The 18,679-nt window shown below is 41.4% G+C and overlaps 1 protein-coding gene across 1 annotated transcript in view; it reads left to right on the forward strand.

The window, feature by feature from the left end:
• The window catches only part of HYDIN (HYDIN axonemal central pair apparatus protein), a 431,864-nt gene that overhangs the window by 271,326 nt on the left and 141,859 nt on the right, over positions 1-18,679 (forward strand). The window contains exon 25 of the mRNA XM_059043993.2: positions 18,034-18,171. Within this exon, the coding sequence (XP_058899976.1) occupies positions 18,034-18,171 (138 nt within the window). The remainder of the gene's footprint in view (positions 1-18,033; positions 18,172-18,679) is intronic.

The raw sequence follows: 18,679 nt of genomic DNA on the forward strand, positions 1-18,679 counted from the left end.
AGTGGCTGTATCAATATACATTCCCACCAGCAGTACAAGAGGGTTCCCTTTTCTCCACACCCTCTCCAGCATTTATTGTTTGTAGATTTTTTGATGATGGCCATTCTGACTGCTGGGAGATGATACCTCATTGTAGATTTAATTTGCATTTCTCTGATGATTAGTGATGTGAGCATACTTTCATGTGTTTGTTGGCAATCTGTATATCTTCTTTGGAGAAATGTCTATTTAGGTCTTCTGCCCAATTTTGGATTGGGTTGTTTGTTTTTTTGATATTGAACTTAATGAGCTGCTTGTAAATTTTGGAGATTAATCCTTTGCTAGTTGCTTCATTTGCAAATATTTTCTCCCATTCTGAGGGTTGTCTTTTCGTCTTGTTTATGTTTTCCTTTGCTGTGCAAAAGCTTTTACGTTTCATTAGGTCCCATTTGTTTATGTTTGTTTTTATTTCCATCTCTCTAGGAGGAGGGTCCAAAAGGATCTTGCTGTGATTTATGTCATAGAGTGTTCTGCCTATGTTTTCCTGTAAGAGTTTTATAGTGTCTGGACGTACATTTAGGTCTTTCATCCATTTTGAGTTTATTTTTGTGTATGGTGTTAGGGAGTGTTCTAATTTCATTCTTTTACATGTACCTGTCCAGTTTTCCCAGCACCACTTATTGAAGAGGCTGTCTTCTCCATTGTATATTCTTGCCTCCTTTATCAAAAATAAGGTGACTGTATGTGCATGTGTTTGTCTTTGGGCTTTCTATCCTGTTCCATTGATCTATATTTCTGTTTTTGTGCCAGTACCATACTGTCTTGATTACTGTAGCTTTGTAGTATAGTCTGAAGTCTGGGAGCCTGAATCCTCCAGCTCTGTTTTTCTCTCTCAAGATTGCTTTGGCTATTCAGGGTCTTTTGTGTTTCCATACAAATTGTAATTTTTTGTTCTGGTTCTGTGAAAAATGCCATTGGTAGTTTGATAGGGATTGCATTGAATCTGTAGATTGCTTTGGGTAGTACAGTCATTTTCAAAATGTTGATTTTTCCAATCCAAGAACATGGTATATCTCTCCATCTGTTTGTATCATCTTTAATTTCTTTCATCAGTATCTTATAGTTTTCTGAGTATAGGTCTTTTCCCTCCTTAGGTAGGTTTATTCCTAGCTTTTTTACTCTTTTTGTTGCAATGGTAAATGGGAGTGTTTCCTTAATTTCTCTTTCAGATTTTTCATCATTAGTGTATAGGAATGCAAGAGATTTCTGTGCATTCATTTTGTATCCTGCTACTTTACCAAATTCATTGATTAGCTCTAGTAGTTTTCTGGTAGCATCCTTAGGATTCTCTACGTGTAGTATCATGTCATCTTCAAACAGTGACAGTTTTACTTCTTCTTTTCCGATTTGGATTCCTTTTATTTCTTTTTCTTCTCTGATTTCTGTGGCTAAAACTTCCAAAACTATGTTGAATAATAGTGGTGAGAGTGGGTAACCTTGTCTTGTTCCTGATCGTAGTGGAAATGGTCTCAGTTTTTCACCATTGAGAATGATGTTGGCTGTGGCTCTGTTATATATGGCCTTTATTATGTTGAGGTAAGTTCCCTCTATGCCCACTTTCTGGAGGGTTTTTATCATAAATGGGTGTTGAATTTTGTCAAAAGCTTTCTCTGCATCTATTGAGATGATCATGTGGTTTTTCTCCTTCAATTTGTTAATATGGTGTATCACATTGATCAATTTGTGTATATTGAAGAATCCTTGCATTCCTGGGATAAATCCCCCTTGATCATGGTGTATCATCCTTTTCATGTGCTGTTGGATTCTGTTTGCTAGTAGTTTGTTGAGGATTTTTGCATCTTTATTCATCAGTGTTATTGGCCTATAGTTTTCTTTTTATGTGAAGTCTTTGTCTGGTTTTGGTATCAGGGTGTTGGTGGCCTCATAGAATAAGTTTGGGAGTGTTCCTCCCTCTGCTAATTTTGGAAGAGTTTGAGAAGGATAGGTGTTAGCTCTTCTCTGAATGTTTTCATGTTTAGAATTTTCCTGTGAAGCCATCTGGTCCTGGGCTTTTATTTGGTGGACGATTTTTAATCGCAGTTTCAATTTCAGTGTTTGTGATTGGTCTGCTTATATTTTCTATTTCTTCCTGGTTCAGTCTCAGAAGGTTGTGTTTTTCTACGAATTTGTCCATTTCTTCCAGGTTTTCCATTTTATTGGCATAGAGTTGCTTGTAGTAGTCTCTCATGATCCTTTGTATTTCTGCAGTGTCAATTGTTACTTCTCCTTTTTCATTTCTAATTCTGTTGATTTGAGTCTTCTCCCTTTTTTTCTTGATGAGTCTGCCTAATGGTTTATCAATTTTGTTTATCTTCTCAAAGAAGCAGCTTTTAATTTTATTGATCTTAGGTATTGTTTCCTTCATTTCTTTTTCATTTATTTCTTATCTGATCTTTATGATTTCTTTCCTTCTGCTAACTTCGGGTTTTTCTTTTTCTTCTTTCTCTAATTGCTTTAGGTGTAAGGTTAGGTTGTTTATTTGAGATGTTTCTTGTTTCTTTTTTTTTTTGTTTTGCAGTGTGCGGGCCTCTCACTTCTGTGGTCTCTCCTGCTGTGGAGCACAGGCTCTGGATGCGCAGGCTCAGCAACCATGGCTCACGAGCCTAGCTGCTCCACGGCATGTGGGATCCTCCCAGACCGGGTCATGAACCCGCGTCCCCTGCATTGGCAGGCAGTCTCTCAACCACTGCACCACCAGGGAAGCCCTGTTTCTTGTTTCTTGAGGTAGGATTGTATTGCTATAAACTTCCCTCTTAGAACTGCTTTTGCTGTATCCCATAGGGTTTGGGTCATCATGTTTTCATTGTCATTTGTCTCTAGGTATTTTTTGATTTCCTCTTTGATTTCTTCAGTGATCTCTTGGTTATTTAGTAGTGTATTGTTTAGCCTCCATGTGTTCGTATTTTTCACAGATTATTTCCTGTAATTGATATCTAGTCTCATAGCGTTGTGGTCAGAAAAGATACCTGAAACAATTTCAATTTTCTTAAATTTACCGAGGCTAGATATGTGACCCAAGATATGATGTATCCTGGAGAATGTTCCATGAGCACTTGAGAAGAAAGTGTACTGTGTTGTTTTTGGATGGAATGTCCTATAAATATCAGTTAAGTCCATCTTGTTTAATGTATCATTTAAAGCTTTTGTTTCCTTATTTATTTTCATTTTGGATGATCTGTCCATTGGTGAGAGTGGGGTGTTAAAGTCCCCTACTATTACTGTGTTACTGTCGATTTCCCCTTTTATGGCTGTTAACATTTGCCTTATGTATTGAGGTGCTCCTATGTTGGGTGCATAAATATTTACAATTGTTATATCTTCTTCTTGGATTGATCCCTTGATCATTATGTAGGGTCCTTTTTTGTCTCTTGTAATAGCCTTTATTTTAAAGTCTATTATGTCTGATATGAGAATTGCTGCTCCAGCTTTCTTTTGATTTCCATTTGCATGGAATATCTCTTTCCGTCCCCTCACTTTCAGTCTGTATGTGTCCCTAGGTCTGAAGTGGGTCTCTTGTAGACAGCATATATACACGTCTTGTTTTTGTATCCGTTCAGCCAGTCTATGTCTTTAGGTTGGAGCATTTAATCCATTTACATTTACATTTACAGTAGTTATCGATATGTGTATTCCTATTACCATTTTCTCGTTTTGGGTTTGTTATTGAGGGTGTTTTCCTTCTCTTGTGTTTCATGCCTAGAGAAGTTCCTTTAGCATTTGTTGTAGAGCTGGTTTGGTGGTGCTGAATTCTCTTAGCTTTTGCTTGTCTGTAAAGGTTTTAATTTCTCCATCAAATCTGCATGAGATCCTTGCTGGGTAGAGTGATCTTGGTTGTAGCTTTTTCCCTTTCATCACTAAATATGTCCTGCCACTCCCTTCTGGCTCACAGAGTTTCTGCTGAAAGATCAGCCATTAACCTTATGGGGATTCCCTTGTATGTTATTTGTTGTTTTTCACTTGCTGCTTTTAACATTTTTTCTTTGTATTTAATTTTTGGTAGTTTGATTAATTTGTGTCTTGGTGTGTTTCTCCTTGGATTTATCCTGTATGGGACTCTCTGTGCTTCCTGGACTTGATTGACTAGTTCCTTTTGCATATTAGGGAAGTTTTCAACTCTCATCTCTTCAAATATTTTCTCCCTTTCTTTTTCTCATCTTCTTCTGCGACCCCTATAATTCGAATGTTGGTGCATTTAATGTTGTGCTAGAGGTCTCTGAGACTGTCCTCAATTCTTTTCATTCTTTTTTCTTTATTCTGATCTGTGGTAGTTATTTCCACTATTTTATCTTCCAGGTCACTTATCTGTTCTTTGCCTCAGTTATTCTGCTATTGATTCCTTCTATAGAGAATTTTTAGTTTTATTTATTGTGTTGTTCATCATTGTTGGTTTGCTCTTTAATTCTTCTAGGTCCTTGTTAAATGTTTTTTGTATTTTCTCCATTCTATTTCCAAGATTTTGGATCATCTTTACTATCATTACTCTGTAATGATATCATTACTCTATCATTACTGTCATTACAAAATTCTTTTTCAGGTAGACTGGCTATTTCCTTTTCATTTGTTTGGTCTGGTGGGTTTTTACCTTGCTCCTTCACCTGCTGTGTGTTTCTCTGTCTTCTCATTTTGCTTAGCTTACTGTGTTTGGGGTCTTCTTTTCACAGGCTGCAGGTTAGTAGTTCCCATTGTTTTTGGTGTCTGCCACCAGTGGCTAAGAGTGGTTCAGTGGGTTTTGTAGGCTTCCTGGTGGAGGGGACTGGTCCTTGTGTTCTGGTGGATGAGGATGGATCTTGTCTTTCTAGTGGGCAGGACCACATCCAGTGGTTTGTTTTGTGGTGTCTGTGCCCTTATTATGATTTTAGGCAGACTCTCTGTGCTCCTGTCTTGCTAGTTATTAGGCATAGGGTGTCCAGCACTGTAGCTTGCTGGTCATTGAGTGGAGCTGGGTCTTAGCATTGAGATGGAGATGTCTAGGAGAGCTTTTGTCATTTGATATTATGTGGAGCCAGGAGGTCTCTTCTGGACCAATATCCTGAACTGAGCTCTCCCACCTCCGAGGCACAGGCCAGACACTGGCCAGAGCACTAAGACCCTGTCAGAAAGAGAGAGGGAGGGAAGGAGTGAGGGAGGGAGGGACGGGGGGAGAGAGAGAGAGAGAGAGAAAGAAAGAGAGAGAAAGAGAGAGAGAGAGAAAGGAAGGAAGGAAGAAGAAGTAAATAAAGTTATTAAAATAAAAAATAAAAAATTTATTAAAAATTTAGGGCTTCCCTGGTAGTGCAGTGGTTGAGAGTCCGCCTGCTGATGCAGGGGACACGGGTTCGTGCCCCATTCTGGGAGGATCCCATATGCCACACAGCGGCTGGGCCCGTGAGCCATGGCCTCTGAGCCTGCGCGTCTGGAGCCTGTGTTCCGCAACAGGAGAGGCCACAGCAGTGAGAGGCCTGCATACTGCAAAAAAAAAATAAAATAAAATAAAATAAATAAATAAAATTTAAAAGTAATTTTTAAAAAGAAAGAAAAGAGCAACCAAACCAAGAAAACAAATCCACCAGTGATAGCAAGTACTAAGAACTATACTTAAAAAAAAAAAAGAAAAAAGAGGAAAAGGACAGACAGAACCCTAGAACAAATGGTAACCCTAGAACAAATGGTAAAAGCAATGGTATAGAGACAAAATCACACAAAGAAGTATGCACATACACACTCAGAAAAAGAGAAAAAGGAAAAAATATGTATATATATTTTGGGAAGTCTGAGGTCTTCTGCCAGCATTCAGTAGGTGTTCTATAAGAGTTGTTCCACATGTTGATGTATTTGTGGGAAGGAAGGTGGTCTCCACGTCTTACTCCTCCGCCATCTCAAAGGTCTCTCTGCCCATTTTTAAACTGGGTTTTTTTTATGTTGGGTTGTATGATCTGTTTATATATTTTGAATATTAACCCCTTATCGGTGATATCATTTGCAAATTTTTCCCCCATTCAGTAGGCTGTCTTTTCATTTTGTCAATAGTTTCCTTTGCAAACTTACACAACTCTTTTGAGAAATAGAAGAAAATATTACTCAACTCATTGTTTGAAACTAATGTAATTAGTTTTGAAACTAATTTAAGACCAATTAAGCCAGGTCAGAGACATAAATACTTTGTCATTCTTACTCATTAATTTAAAAATATGAATGCAAATTATCCACTAAAATATTAGCAAACTGAGTGCAGCAAAGGATAAAAAGATGGGCTATCATGACCAAGTTGGGCTTACTCCAGGAATGTAAGGTTGGTTCAAGATAAGAAAATATAATCTTTTAATTTACCATATTACCACATTTTAATAATATATACATATTGTCCTCTAAATAGATTAAGGAAAAAACATTTCATAAAGCCAAACAACTCTTCATGGGAAAATTCCTCAACTCAATCAAGGAGAACTGGAGAAAACAATAGATGTTAAAATTGTTTTCTTGAAAATCACAAACAAGACAAAGTTGCTTTCTATTCAACAATTTACTAAAGAGCCTAGCTATTGCAGGAAGATACAAAAATAAATAAAAGGGACTAGATTTGGAAGGAAGAAATGAAACTGCCATGTTATGATTATCTATATAGAAAACTCAAAATAATCTACAAGCAGATTATTAGAATTAGCAAAAGAATTTAGTGAGGATGATGGATGAGTATGAGTTATAAAAGCTAACTGCATTTCTGTGTAGCAGCAACAAATAAAAAAGAGAATGCAAATTTTTTAATGTATTTAGGAATAAATCTAACAAAAAACTGCAAAAATCTCTATGTATAAAGTAATTTTATTAAAAATCATTAAAGAAGACCTAAATAAAAGTGAGACATACTATGTTCTTTGATTTAAAAACTCAATTTGTTAAAGATATTATTTGTCCCCCAAATTATCTATAGCTTCAATGCACTTCTAATCCAAATCCCAACATGTTGATTCTAAACTATATATGAAAGAGCAAAGGGATGAGACTAGTCAGGCCCCTCCAAACTGCGAGGTCTTTCTCTACCGAATATCACATTATTGTGAAAATATAATAATGTTAAAAGTGTGGTATTGGTGCACAGATGGGCAAATGGACTAAAGGACAGAACAGAGTCCAGAAACAGACACATGCATGTATGGAAATATAAGAGAGATGAAACTGTAAAACAAAGGAGAAGGAATGACATATTCAGTGAATGATCTAGGGACAATCCAGTATCTATAGAGGAAAAAAAAAAGCCTAAATGGATCCCTAAACTCATACTATACAAAAAATTAATTCCATATGAGTTTAAGATATAAATGTGAAAGTCAAATTTTTAAATGTGAAGAAAATGTAGGATGATGCCTTGATGGTCTCTGAATAAGGAGGAATTTCTTTAACAAGTTTTAAAAAAAGTACAAAACCATGAAGAAACTATTCATAATTTCTGCCTTAAATTTCAGAACTTTTATTCATGAAAAGACACCATAAAAAGAATTAAAAGACAAGTCACAAACTGAAAGAAGGTTTCAGCATACACATTACCTTCAAATTGTTAGAGTACATAAAGTATGCCTTTGAAGGAAAAAACATATAATTCAATTTTTAAATGGGAGGAAACAAGTGGTTGTTTTACAGAAGAGGAAATATGAATGGCCAATAAGGATATAAAAAGATGTTCCATCTCATTAGTAATCTTGAAAATGGAAATTAAACCAACAACTAGACACCACTGCACACCCACCAAATTAGATAAAATTAAATACGACTGTACCAAATGTTGAGGGTGTGGAGGTTAGAAGCACATACATTGCTAATGGTCATGTAAACTGACCCAATCACTTTGGAAAGCAATGTGTCCCTCACTGGTATTGATCATGAACGTTCCCAAGGCTGTGCCCAGCCTCCTAGCCTGTCTGGTTTTGTGTCATCTTTCATAGGTGGTTCTTCTCTCCTCAGTACCCAGTTGGTCAGTACATCCCACCAGTTTTTCCTCACAAGTGTTTCCCGGATCAGTCCTTCCTTTCAGCTGCTAGCCATCCTCTTACTCAGAGGATGTAGCTCTAGCCATCCCTCCCTCCCAGATTCCCACGACACTCTGCTAGGCAGCTTGCTTCCCTCTGGTTTCCACTGGCCCAAACCAGAAACTGCTTTTCTTCAGGCTCCGGCTTTCATCATCTCATCTCCTTCCCCCCAACATCTGCTGCTTTTCAAGGCCAGACTTTCCATCATGCTTCTCTCCATCAATAACTTCCCCTCTCTCTCACTACCACCAAGCTCTCTAGACCTTTGCCCCCGGTACATGTGCTCCACATCTTTGATAGCCCTTCTCCTAATCCTGTTGCATCATCACCATCTCTGTACAAGGAAACAGAAGAAAACAATACACTCGTCACCCCTTTCACTCCCTAATTTGACTTAAGCTGGCTTTTGGCCCCTCACTCAGCTGAAACTACCTCTCTGGAAGTTCAGTGATGATTTCATTACCGAGTTGAGGCCCTTTTTCCACAGTGTTCCTTGACATCCACTCTTGTTTTGTTGTGAAGTTACATCATGCAGGCAAAAGTGTGTATAACACATGTGCATAGCTTAAGAATAATAATGAATTGAACATCCACGTCTTATTGCCCCCATTATAAATGTAACATTATTGGTAAATTTGAAGCCCCTTATGAAAGAGAACAGTGTGAAGTCGATTGCCAGCAGACCTTCCTTTCCTCCATGCTGATGCCCCTGGAAGCCCCCCAGGCCCTCCATCACCCATAGGCCTCCCATAGCCCATCCATCTAGGATCTCCTCTCCTGCTGTGATAGGCCAGCTAATTTATCTGACCAGGGGATCAAATTAGCCTCTGGGTCTAATGGGAGGGCTGCACACCATATCTCAAGTCTGAGCTTCCAGAAACAAGTTCCTGTCTTTGTAGTGAGCCTGCAAGTGACTTAAATCCAAGAAGAGGGAAACCTTTCACTCTCTTCATATTTAACTTAAACCTGATCACCATGTTAGGGATCATGTAGTCCGCTTCTCTTTGCAGTTCAGTTTAGTCCTGTTTCTTGAGATACTTGTTACCCCCTAGAGAAATGAATTGGGGTGTTTTGCATTTCAATTTTGAGTGTTATAAAACTTCTTATACGGCTTTTATGTTATTATAGAAGAACTCTAGTTACCTTGTTTATTATAAGATTCATTCTTTTTAAGGCATCTTCCCAATGTCTCAAAATTCAGTGGAGGGCATCAGGCTTTTAGATATTCACTGTGAACTAAGCTGGCTTCTAAAGAAATCAGTGGAAAGTTATCAGTGCATATCTGAACCTGAGTTAGGATGATGTCTGCTTGCTTTGTATAGTGATCTGATTTATCCACATGTTTGTATTAATTAACCCCCCCCCCAAAGCTAGCTCTGTCTACTGAAGGCCAGACATTAAAAGAAATTGACTTTAAAAACAGTCCTGTTTTGAAAATATTTCTGAAGAGCTTTGAAGCTGATTGATTATAAGGGAGATTTCACAGGCCACCTGTTCGGCAGCCTTTCTAAGAGCATGGAGCAGTGGAGACACCTTCTGGAACTTTTATAGAAGTGGTGGTCATTTCTCATGGAAATCCCTCTGGAGAGCTTCAAGGTAAATTCTGGGCATATACCTCTACTTGCCTTGCAGCAAAACTCTCTGTAGGAAGTCACTTCAGGGACAAGGCCGACAGACCGTGTCTTGCTTTTCTTTATCTAGAAACAATCAGGATGGGTCCCTTTTCTTCCAAAGAAAGCTTCTAGACAATACATTGTATGTTCCTCATGTTGTGGCTTCCAATTACTTTTAGGATGAAAAAAAAACCTACTTTATGAGTCACTGCCTTGGGCATGGCATGGCATGAAGTAACCAAGGAGAAGCCTTCTCTTGTTGACCAGGTAGACTGTCCAGTAAAGCTGTTAAGAGCATGAGATTTGGAGCCAGGCTAACTTAGCTCAGCCACTTACTTGCTTTCTGAGTTTTGTCATCTGAAGACTGAGACCATCATAGGACCTACCTCTTCAAGCTGTTGTGAAGATTTAACTAGGCAGTCCTTAGTCAGTGCTTAATATAATACCTGGTAGGGAGTAAGTTATGAATAATTGTTGGCTGCAGTTACTTTATTAGGGCCTGTCTTAGTCCCTTCGGGCTGGTATAACAAATACCAGAGACTGGGTGGCTTAAAGCAGTAAACATTTATTTCTTATAGTTTTGTTGTTGTTCTAAGAAGTTGTTCTTAGAGTTCCACAAGTGGTTCCAATGGACGGCTGCAGTGAGAGCCATTGTTCTAAAAGCTCCACTGCAACTCCTTTTGAGAACTTTTAAAAATACGGTTTTCACCCCCTACAGTCTGAGTAACTTGAGTCTCAGCTGCTCATTTATGTCCCACCAACTTCCAGTACGGGTGACCAGTAGGAAGCGTTCTGGGATATAATAAAGAGCGAAGGCAGGATGCTTTCCATGAGGAAGCACGTACGTGCCAAATGGAAGCAGAAGATGGTGATGACAATGATGTTGACAGTGAGGAGGAGGAGGAGGAGGAGGAGGAAGAAGAAGGCTAGAGAAGCAGTGGGTTGGGAGTCAGGGCTATGCAGCGGTGGAGGCAGGCATGGCAGGACAGGGGCACGGCAGCCATAGGGACAGGAGAGGTGCTGATCCTCCTCCTGCCGCTTTATTTTTACTGTTTTCGCACACCTCTTCCTCCTGGCACTGGGCACAGGAGGTTGACAAGCACAAACAGCAAATGTAGGGGCAACATAGGTGACCGAGTGATTGTGGTGGCCGCTCCTCTCTCCTCCACTGTTCTCTTATTTCCATCCCTTCTGGCTAGCCAGCCACTCAGCCTTGCTCATGGGCAGGCTGGGGAGGTGGCAGTAGTGGGGAGAGACCTTGGGCTGTGGTCTGTCAGGATGGGCTCCTCACGCCAGGACCATGGTCCTGCCATTCCGCCTGCTAATATGCACTGGAACTTCCCACTCCATCTCCATCTCCCCTTTGACCTCCTTGACCAAGGCTGCCATTATCTTTTTTTCTGGATTTCGAACACTGTTTTCTATGTGGGCTTCCTGATTTTTATTTTTTAAAACATCATAAAAAAACAGAAAACATCCCATTAGGTGGTGCTTTCCATCACTGTTTACAGCATGGTTCAAAGTTTTGGTCATTCTAGGGTTGTCCCCCTCTAATCCATGCTCCCTTCTGCAGCCCAAGTGAACTTTCAGATCATTTCACTTCCCCATTTAAAACCTTTTGAAAGACTCTCCATTTTCCTGAGGACAAAGCCAACTCCTTAGTGAGGCTTACAAGGCCAAGGCCCTTCAGGGTCAAGCCTCCTGCTCCCCACCCTCCTTGATATCAAAATGAGAAAATGACCCACAGCAGCCACTGGTATCCTATCAGTGGTCTTAGCATGGTTCAGAGGTCTAGTTTGAGTTTCAGCAATTCAAGGTTGTGAATGTGTGTTATTCAGTATGACTGATTTGATTGTCGAGATACTTTCTCCTACAGTTACACCTCCTACTTCCATTGCTTTTAATTTTTGATCTGTGTGCCACATTAAGCAAACCACACATCTTTACTTGTTAGATCTTATCAAGTGGTTTTTTACATTGCCATTCTTCCTCTCAGCTATCTAACCTTTGCTTCTCTAATTTTCTTAAACCCCTCTCTACCTCTTTCCCTCCCTTCCTTCCTCTGACTCTACACATCATAAGCCTCCTCCAGATTAGATAGGCCCCCCAGTTCCCGCTTCTGAAGGGGGCAGATTATAATCATCACTTTAAATCATGTTAAAAGTAGGCAAATTCTTGAGCCTCTCTGAGCACAAACACAAAGTTCCAGCCACTTTTCCATATTTGTGGTCTTACACTTGCTGATCTTCCCACACTGGGAAGCAAATGACAGATGAAACAGATGGGACTGGCTCAGCGCCTTCCCCATCAGCACGTTCCAGCTCTGCCACATGAACAGGAGGAGCGAACTGCAGACATACACACATGGAAGACAGCCTGCCTTAGCCCTTTATTATGTCCCAGAATGCTTCCAACTGGCCACCTGTGCTGAGGTGGAGGTTGGTGGGGCACAACGGAGTAGCTGAGACTCAAGTTACTCAGACTGTAGGGGGTGAAAAACAGCTCCCAGGCAGCTCAGGCTGGATGAGGCAGCTCCTGCTGAGCCAGGGCAGTGCTCCAGAGAAAGGTGCAGCCAACACCCACAGCACCTAGGGGATGGGTGCGTGATCTTAGTGAAGGGGACCTAGTCTGTGCACCAACAGCATCTGCTCCTGTCAGTAATTCAAAAAAAATATTAAACAACATATGAGCCAAGCCAAACACACCCGAAGGACCTTTTTATCCAGCCAGTGGCCATTTGCACCCTCTGTATGATATTCCCAGAATCCAGGTGCAATGGAATCAACGAATTAAAAGTGTTTACTACAGGGCTGCCTCTGCCTTTTTTTTTTGAGACCTTGGCTGCACTGCAGAGAATTCAGCATACACCATTCCATCTCCAAGTGTGGTCTGAAACATAACACACAACATTACCTGAAACACAAGCCTGTTCTTTGGGGTTTTAGTTTGATGCAACACTGCTTCCAGTGAAGGGAGACCGGGAAACAGGAGTGGTGGACTTCTTTTAATTTGTAACACAAAAGATTGTATTGATCCTTACCCAAGAATTGAAAATAAACTATGGGGAGGGAAGCTGCTGAGCCCAAACCAGTGTGGCTGATGGGCAGTGTGTCTGACATTCACGCAGTTCTGTCACCGCTCAAGGGGGGGTTTCTTTGCTGGCTCCTCCTGTGATTCTGATATGGGCAGCTCTCGAACTGGAGCAGTTTTGATTTTCCTTGTTTGCTACGCATTCTTTTAAAAATAACTGAATCTAATCCCGTTCGGGTTAGCATAACAGGAAAGTAATCATCTGTTCCTGAGAGTAAAATAAAATCTGATCCAAAAAACTCTACCAACATTCTATTTCAATTCTTTGGAGCAGGTTTTCCATTTTACTGATAAGTTAAAGACTTCATTATGGTGAAGGTTTCGCTGTCTGGCGCCTATTAGCAGCTGGGCTGCTTTACTGGTCTCCTTTGTTTCCAGAAGACCTCTCACTTCCCCATTGTCCAGGTGTCATTGTCAGCCGAGGTGTTGTTTTTCCTCAGGTCTGAAGACACTCTACAGCTTAGTGTTTTTCCTTTTGCAGATATTCCCCATTTGCTTTTTTTTTTTTTTTTTTTTTTTTTTTTTCATTCAGCACAACATCCCAGGGGGGTGCAAATGTGGGATGAGAGTGCTGCTATGTGGGGCAGTGATCTGGCAGAGTCTCCCCAGGTGTCTCTGCTGCCCTGGGGTGATTTAATAAGTGCTCTGAATCAGCCTCTGCTCATCTTCTCTGTCCTTAGATGGTAAGGCTGAGTGAATGCCCCACATGAATTACCAGCTCCAGCCCTTAGCCGTCCTCTGGCCCTTCCTACCCATGGCGGGTCCTACATTTGGCTGTCCAGTAGAATTACCTGGGAAGACTGTTAAAAACCTAACTCCTGGGCCCTACTTGAGACCTGCCAAATCAGAATTTACCCAAGGATGAGGTTCAGGAATCTTTAGTGAGCTTCCCAGCACCCAGCCCCTGTATCCTCTGCCCAGAATGGTGTGATTTCAGCCTAAGAGAATGTGAACTAGAGGCACGTGACCTGGAAGAAGCCAAATGGAAGTTTGTGCAAGAAGGCAAAAAGAGCTTTTCTACTTTTCTCTGAGGCCATCCCAGGTGGGGATGGTGTGGAGGTGGAGGTGCAGAATAGCCAAATTACCCTGCATGTTGCTTACCTGTTCTCATTCAACCATCCATCCATCCATTCAGTCAGTTGCTCAGATATTGAGCTCATGCCCTATGTATAAGACGCTGGCCTACGTGAGCTGTAAAGAGGGAATACCTTGGACCCTGCCCTCTAAGAGCTCACAGTTCTTGGATGGTGCTAGCCCAGTGATTCCCCAAGGGGAAGCTGAACTGATCTCACTTCTTAAAAAGAGCAAGCGGGAGTCAGCGCAGAGTCTTCACCAGGCAAGAAAATAATAACATTAATTTTTCCCATCATATTGATTTTCCTAAATATGGTAGATAGACTTGGTTTTTCATTTATAGTAATGATATAAAATTTTCCTTTAAAATAAGCCTACTGATTAACACCACAATGTGCTATCACTGCATAATCATTTGAATAGTTATAATTTAAAAGACTGAATACCAATTGTGGGTGAGGATGTGGACCAACCGGAACTCTCATCACTGTGGATGGTGGTGCAAATTGGTGTAAAGCCACTTTGGAAAACTGGCAGTTTCCTATAATGTTTTACATATGCTGTACAATCCAGCAGTTCCCTTCCTCAAAATTAACCTAAGAGGAATGAAAACATATGTCCACACAAAGATTTCTACACAATTGTTCTTAGCACCTTTATTCATATTATTAAAAGCTGGAAAAAGCCAAGGTGTCCATCAACAAGAAGATGGTTAAACACACTAGTCATCATCCATACTATGGAATACTGCTCAGTGTTAAAAAGAAAGAAGAGACTACTGCTCCTTGCTACAATATAGACGATTCTCAAAGATACTATACTGAGCAAAACAAGTCAGACACAAAAGAGTACATATTTAGGATTCCACTTATATGAAACTATAGGCATAGCTTAATCTATAGTGATAGAAAGCAGATGAGTGTCTGGAGCCGGGGGTGGGAGAGGGGGAGGAATTGACTGGTAGGGGCACAAGGGAACTTTTGTGTGTGTTTATTTTTTAATTTAATTTATTTTTTTATACAGCAGGTTCTTATTAGTCATCAGTTTTATACACATCAGTGTATACATATCAATCCCAATTGCCCAATTCATCACACCCCCACCCCCACCCCCCACTGCTTTCCCCCCTTGGTGTCCATACGTTTGTTCTCTACATCTGTGTCTCTATTTCTGCCCTGCAAACCAGTTCATCTGTACCATTTTTCTAGATTCCACATATATGCATTAATATATGATATTTGTTTTTCTCTTTCTTACTTACTTCACTCTGTATGACAGACTCTAGATGCATCCACGTCTCTACAAATGACCCAATTTCGTTCCTTTTTATGGCTGAGTAATATTCCATTGTATATATGTGCCACATCTTCTTTATCCGTTTGTCTGTCGATGGGCATTCAGGTGGCTTCCATGACCTGGCTATTGTAAATAGTGCTGCAATGAACATTGGGGTGCATGTGTCTTTTTGAATTATGGTTTTCTCTGGGTATATGCCCAGTAGTGGGATTGCTGGATCATATGGTAATTCTATTTTTAGTTTTTTAAGGAACCTCCATACTGTTCTCCCTAGTGGCTGTATCATTTACATTCCCACCAACAGTGCAAGAGGGTTCCCTTTTCTCCACACCCTCTCCAGCATTTGTTGTTTGTAGATTTTCTGATGATGCCCATTCTAACTGGTGTGAGGTGATACCTCATTGTAGTTTTGATTTGCATTTCTCTAACAATTAGTGATGTTGAGCAGCTTTTCATGTGCCTCTTGGCCATCTGTATGTCTTCTTTGGAGAAATGTCTATTTAGGTCTTCTGCCCATTTTTGGATTAGGTTTTTTGTTTTATTAATATTGAGCTGCATGAGCTGTTTATATATTTTGGAGATTAATCCTTTGTCCATTGATTCGTTTCCAAATATTTTCTCCCATTCTGAGGGTTGTCTTTTTGTCGTTTTTATGGTTTCCTTTGCTGTGCAACAGCTTTGAAGTTTCATTCGGTCCCATTTGTTTATTTTTGTTTTTATTTCCATTACTTTAGGAGGTGGATCAAAAAAGATCTTGCTGTGATTTATGTCAAAGAGTGTTCTTCCTATGTTTTCCTCTAAGAGTTTTATACTGTCCGGTCTTACATTTAGGGCTCTAACCCATTTTGAGTTTATTTTTGTGTATGGTGTTAGGGAGTGTTCTAATTTCATTCTTTTACATGTAGCTGTCCAGTTTTCCCAGCACCACTTATGGAAGAGACTGTCTTTTCTCCATTGTATATTCTTGCCTCCTTTGTCATAGCTTAGTTGACCAAAGGTGCGTGGGTTTATCTCTGGGCTTTCTATCCTGTTCCAGTGATCTTTGTTTCTGTTTTTGTGCCAATACCATATTGTCTTGATTACTGTAGCTTTGTAGTATAGTCTGAAGTCAGGGAGTCGGATTCCTCCAGCTACAAGGGAACTTTTTAAGATGACAAACTTTTTTTTTCCGAGTACATTGCTCTTTTTTCTAATGTTTTTTTATTTATTTATTTATTTTTGGCTGCATTGGGTCTTTATTACTGCACGCAGGCTTTCTCTAGTTGTGGCAAGTGGGGACTATTCGTTGCAGTGCACAGGCTTGTCATCGCGGTGGCTTCTCTTATTGTGGAGCATGGGCTCCAGGCACCCAGACTTCAGTAGTTGTGGCACGTGGGCTCCGTAGTTGTGGCTTGCGAGCTCTAGAGTGCAGGCTCAGTAGTTGTCACGCTTGGGCTTAGTTGCTCCATGGCATGTGGGATCTTCCTGGACAAGGACTTGAACCCATGTCCCCTGCATTGTCAGGCGGACTCTTAACCACTGTGCCATCAGGGAAGCCCGATGTTAAACTTTTTAAGTGTTCTGTATATTAATATGGTAGTGGTTACACTGGTGTATATGTATTTGCAAAAACTCATTAAACTGTATGTTTAAGATGAGTGTATGTTAATTAAACCTCAATAAAATAGATTTATTAAATGATACTCAACAGGGCAGAAATCATGAAGTTGGTAGTCGAACGCCCGGTAGTGGTACTCAGGTACGTGGTAGACAGTGGACAGTATCGTAAAAGATGTGCACATGAAATGCTGTGAAACTTCAGAGGGAGGAAAAAGTTCTTCAAATGGGAAGGTGGGAGAGTGGTGGGACCTTCATATAATAGATAACATTTCTGCTGAGCCTCTGAGAAAAAGTAGAGAGCATGTGGGGCAAGAATGAATATAAAAAGTTAAATTGGGGAGCTTCCCTGGTGGCGCAGTGGTTGAGAGTCCGCCTGCCGATGCAGGGGACACGGGTTCGTGCCCTGGTTCGGGAGGATCCCACATGCCGTGGAGCGGCTGGGCCCGTGAGCCATGGCCGCTGGGCCTGCGCGTCCGGAGCCTGTGCTCCGCGACGGGAGAGGCCACAACAGTGAGAGGCCCGCATACCACAAAAAAAAAAAAAAAAAAAGTTAAATTGGGTTGAAATTAATATAAGGGGCCTGAGATGGGGGAGGGGAGGAGTCCCTAAAAAAGCCACATGCACCCTGGGGAAACAGGAAGAATGGGGGCGACCCCACCACTTTGGCCTTTATGACGTCAATTCAATGAAACCTGGACATAAGGGCTTCAGCACCAGCTGGTGCAGTCACCAATTTCCCCCTCGGCCCTCTGCTCTGAGAATTGGAGTGGCAGCAAAGCAAACTCAGGGCCAGGACCAGGGTGGAGCAGTCCAGGCGCCCAGAGCAAGCATTATGGAAGGCAGGGTCCCACAAAGGCTGAGCCCTCACTCACAGGACCCAAGAGTGAGTGCCTCGCATCCTCTTCGTGCTTTCTGGTTATCTGGGAGTAGGAGCCCTGGTGACTCATTCATTCCTAGCCATGCTGAGCGCCCCCTGCAGGCCAGGCATGTGTTAGATGATGTATTAGATACAAGTCCTCAGGGGGCTCACAGTCTAGCAGGAAGGGGAAAAACAAGTGTGAGAGGGGAAACCCGGGGGCTGTGGGATCTCAGAGGAAAAACACTGGACCCAGACTGGGAGGGGCTGGTCAGCAAACTTTTGGAAAAAATGAAACCTCAGTTATGATTTGAAGAAGGTAAATCCAAGGGAGGGTGTAGGGCAGTCGCTTCTCAACCTGCCTCGTCTAGGATTTGGAGTTTGGCCTTAGAAACCAAGAGCCTACCCAGGCACTGACTTGCAACAGCTGATGTGACTCTCTCCCTCCATCCCCATGCCTTTGTAGGTTTGTGACGTGGCCAAGGAAGCCCTACAGTGGCCCCCTGTCCCAGGTGGAATCCATCCCAGTAACCTCGACATCTGTCAGCTTGGCAGCAGTCCCAGCAGTAGAGTCCCCCGAGATGGATCTGAGTGATTTTGTTAAGTAAGTGCAAAGGCAAAGCCAGAATGGATTTCTTTAAATAGCGTTCTTTTCTCTACACTGACTTACATTCTCAAACTCGTCTTTCATGTATTCATCCAGCAGTTTAATGAGTGCCTTCTCTGTGTTAGGCCCTGGAGGGGGCATCTGGGATACAGAGTTGAAAGTCATCTCTGCTCTCAGGGGATCATAGCCTCCTGAGTCCTGAGGGACTGAGCCCTTCTGATCATGTTGCCCTCTCCATCTGCCAAGCCAGGGTCAGGTCAAGGGTAGAACGCAGAAAAGGATATGACAATTGGCCATGTGTTATATTCTCACAATAAAATGTTCCAGCCCTGGGAACACACCCAAGTTGTCTGAAGAGCTGCCAGAGGTTCTGAGAACTTTCTGTAAGTCAGGCAAGGGCTTGAGAGCCCAGGAAAAGAAGCGTTGGGGCCTATGGGAAATGGACAAGTTTGATGCCCTAGACGGCATGTTTGGGGGCAGGTAGTAACAGAGCACTGACCAGCTG

This window comes from Kogia breviceps, chromosome 18, assembly GCF_026419965.1.
Source record: "Kogia breviceps isolate mKogBre1 chromosome 18, mKogBre1 haplotype 1, whole genome shotgun sequence".
NCBI classification, from domain to species: Eukaryota; Metazoa; Chordata; class Mammalia; order Artiodactyla; family Physeteridae; genus Kogia; species Kogia breviceps.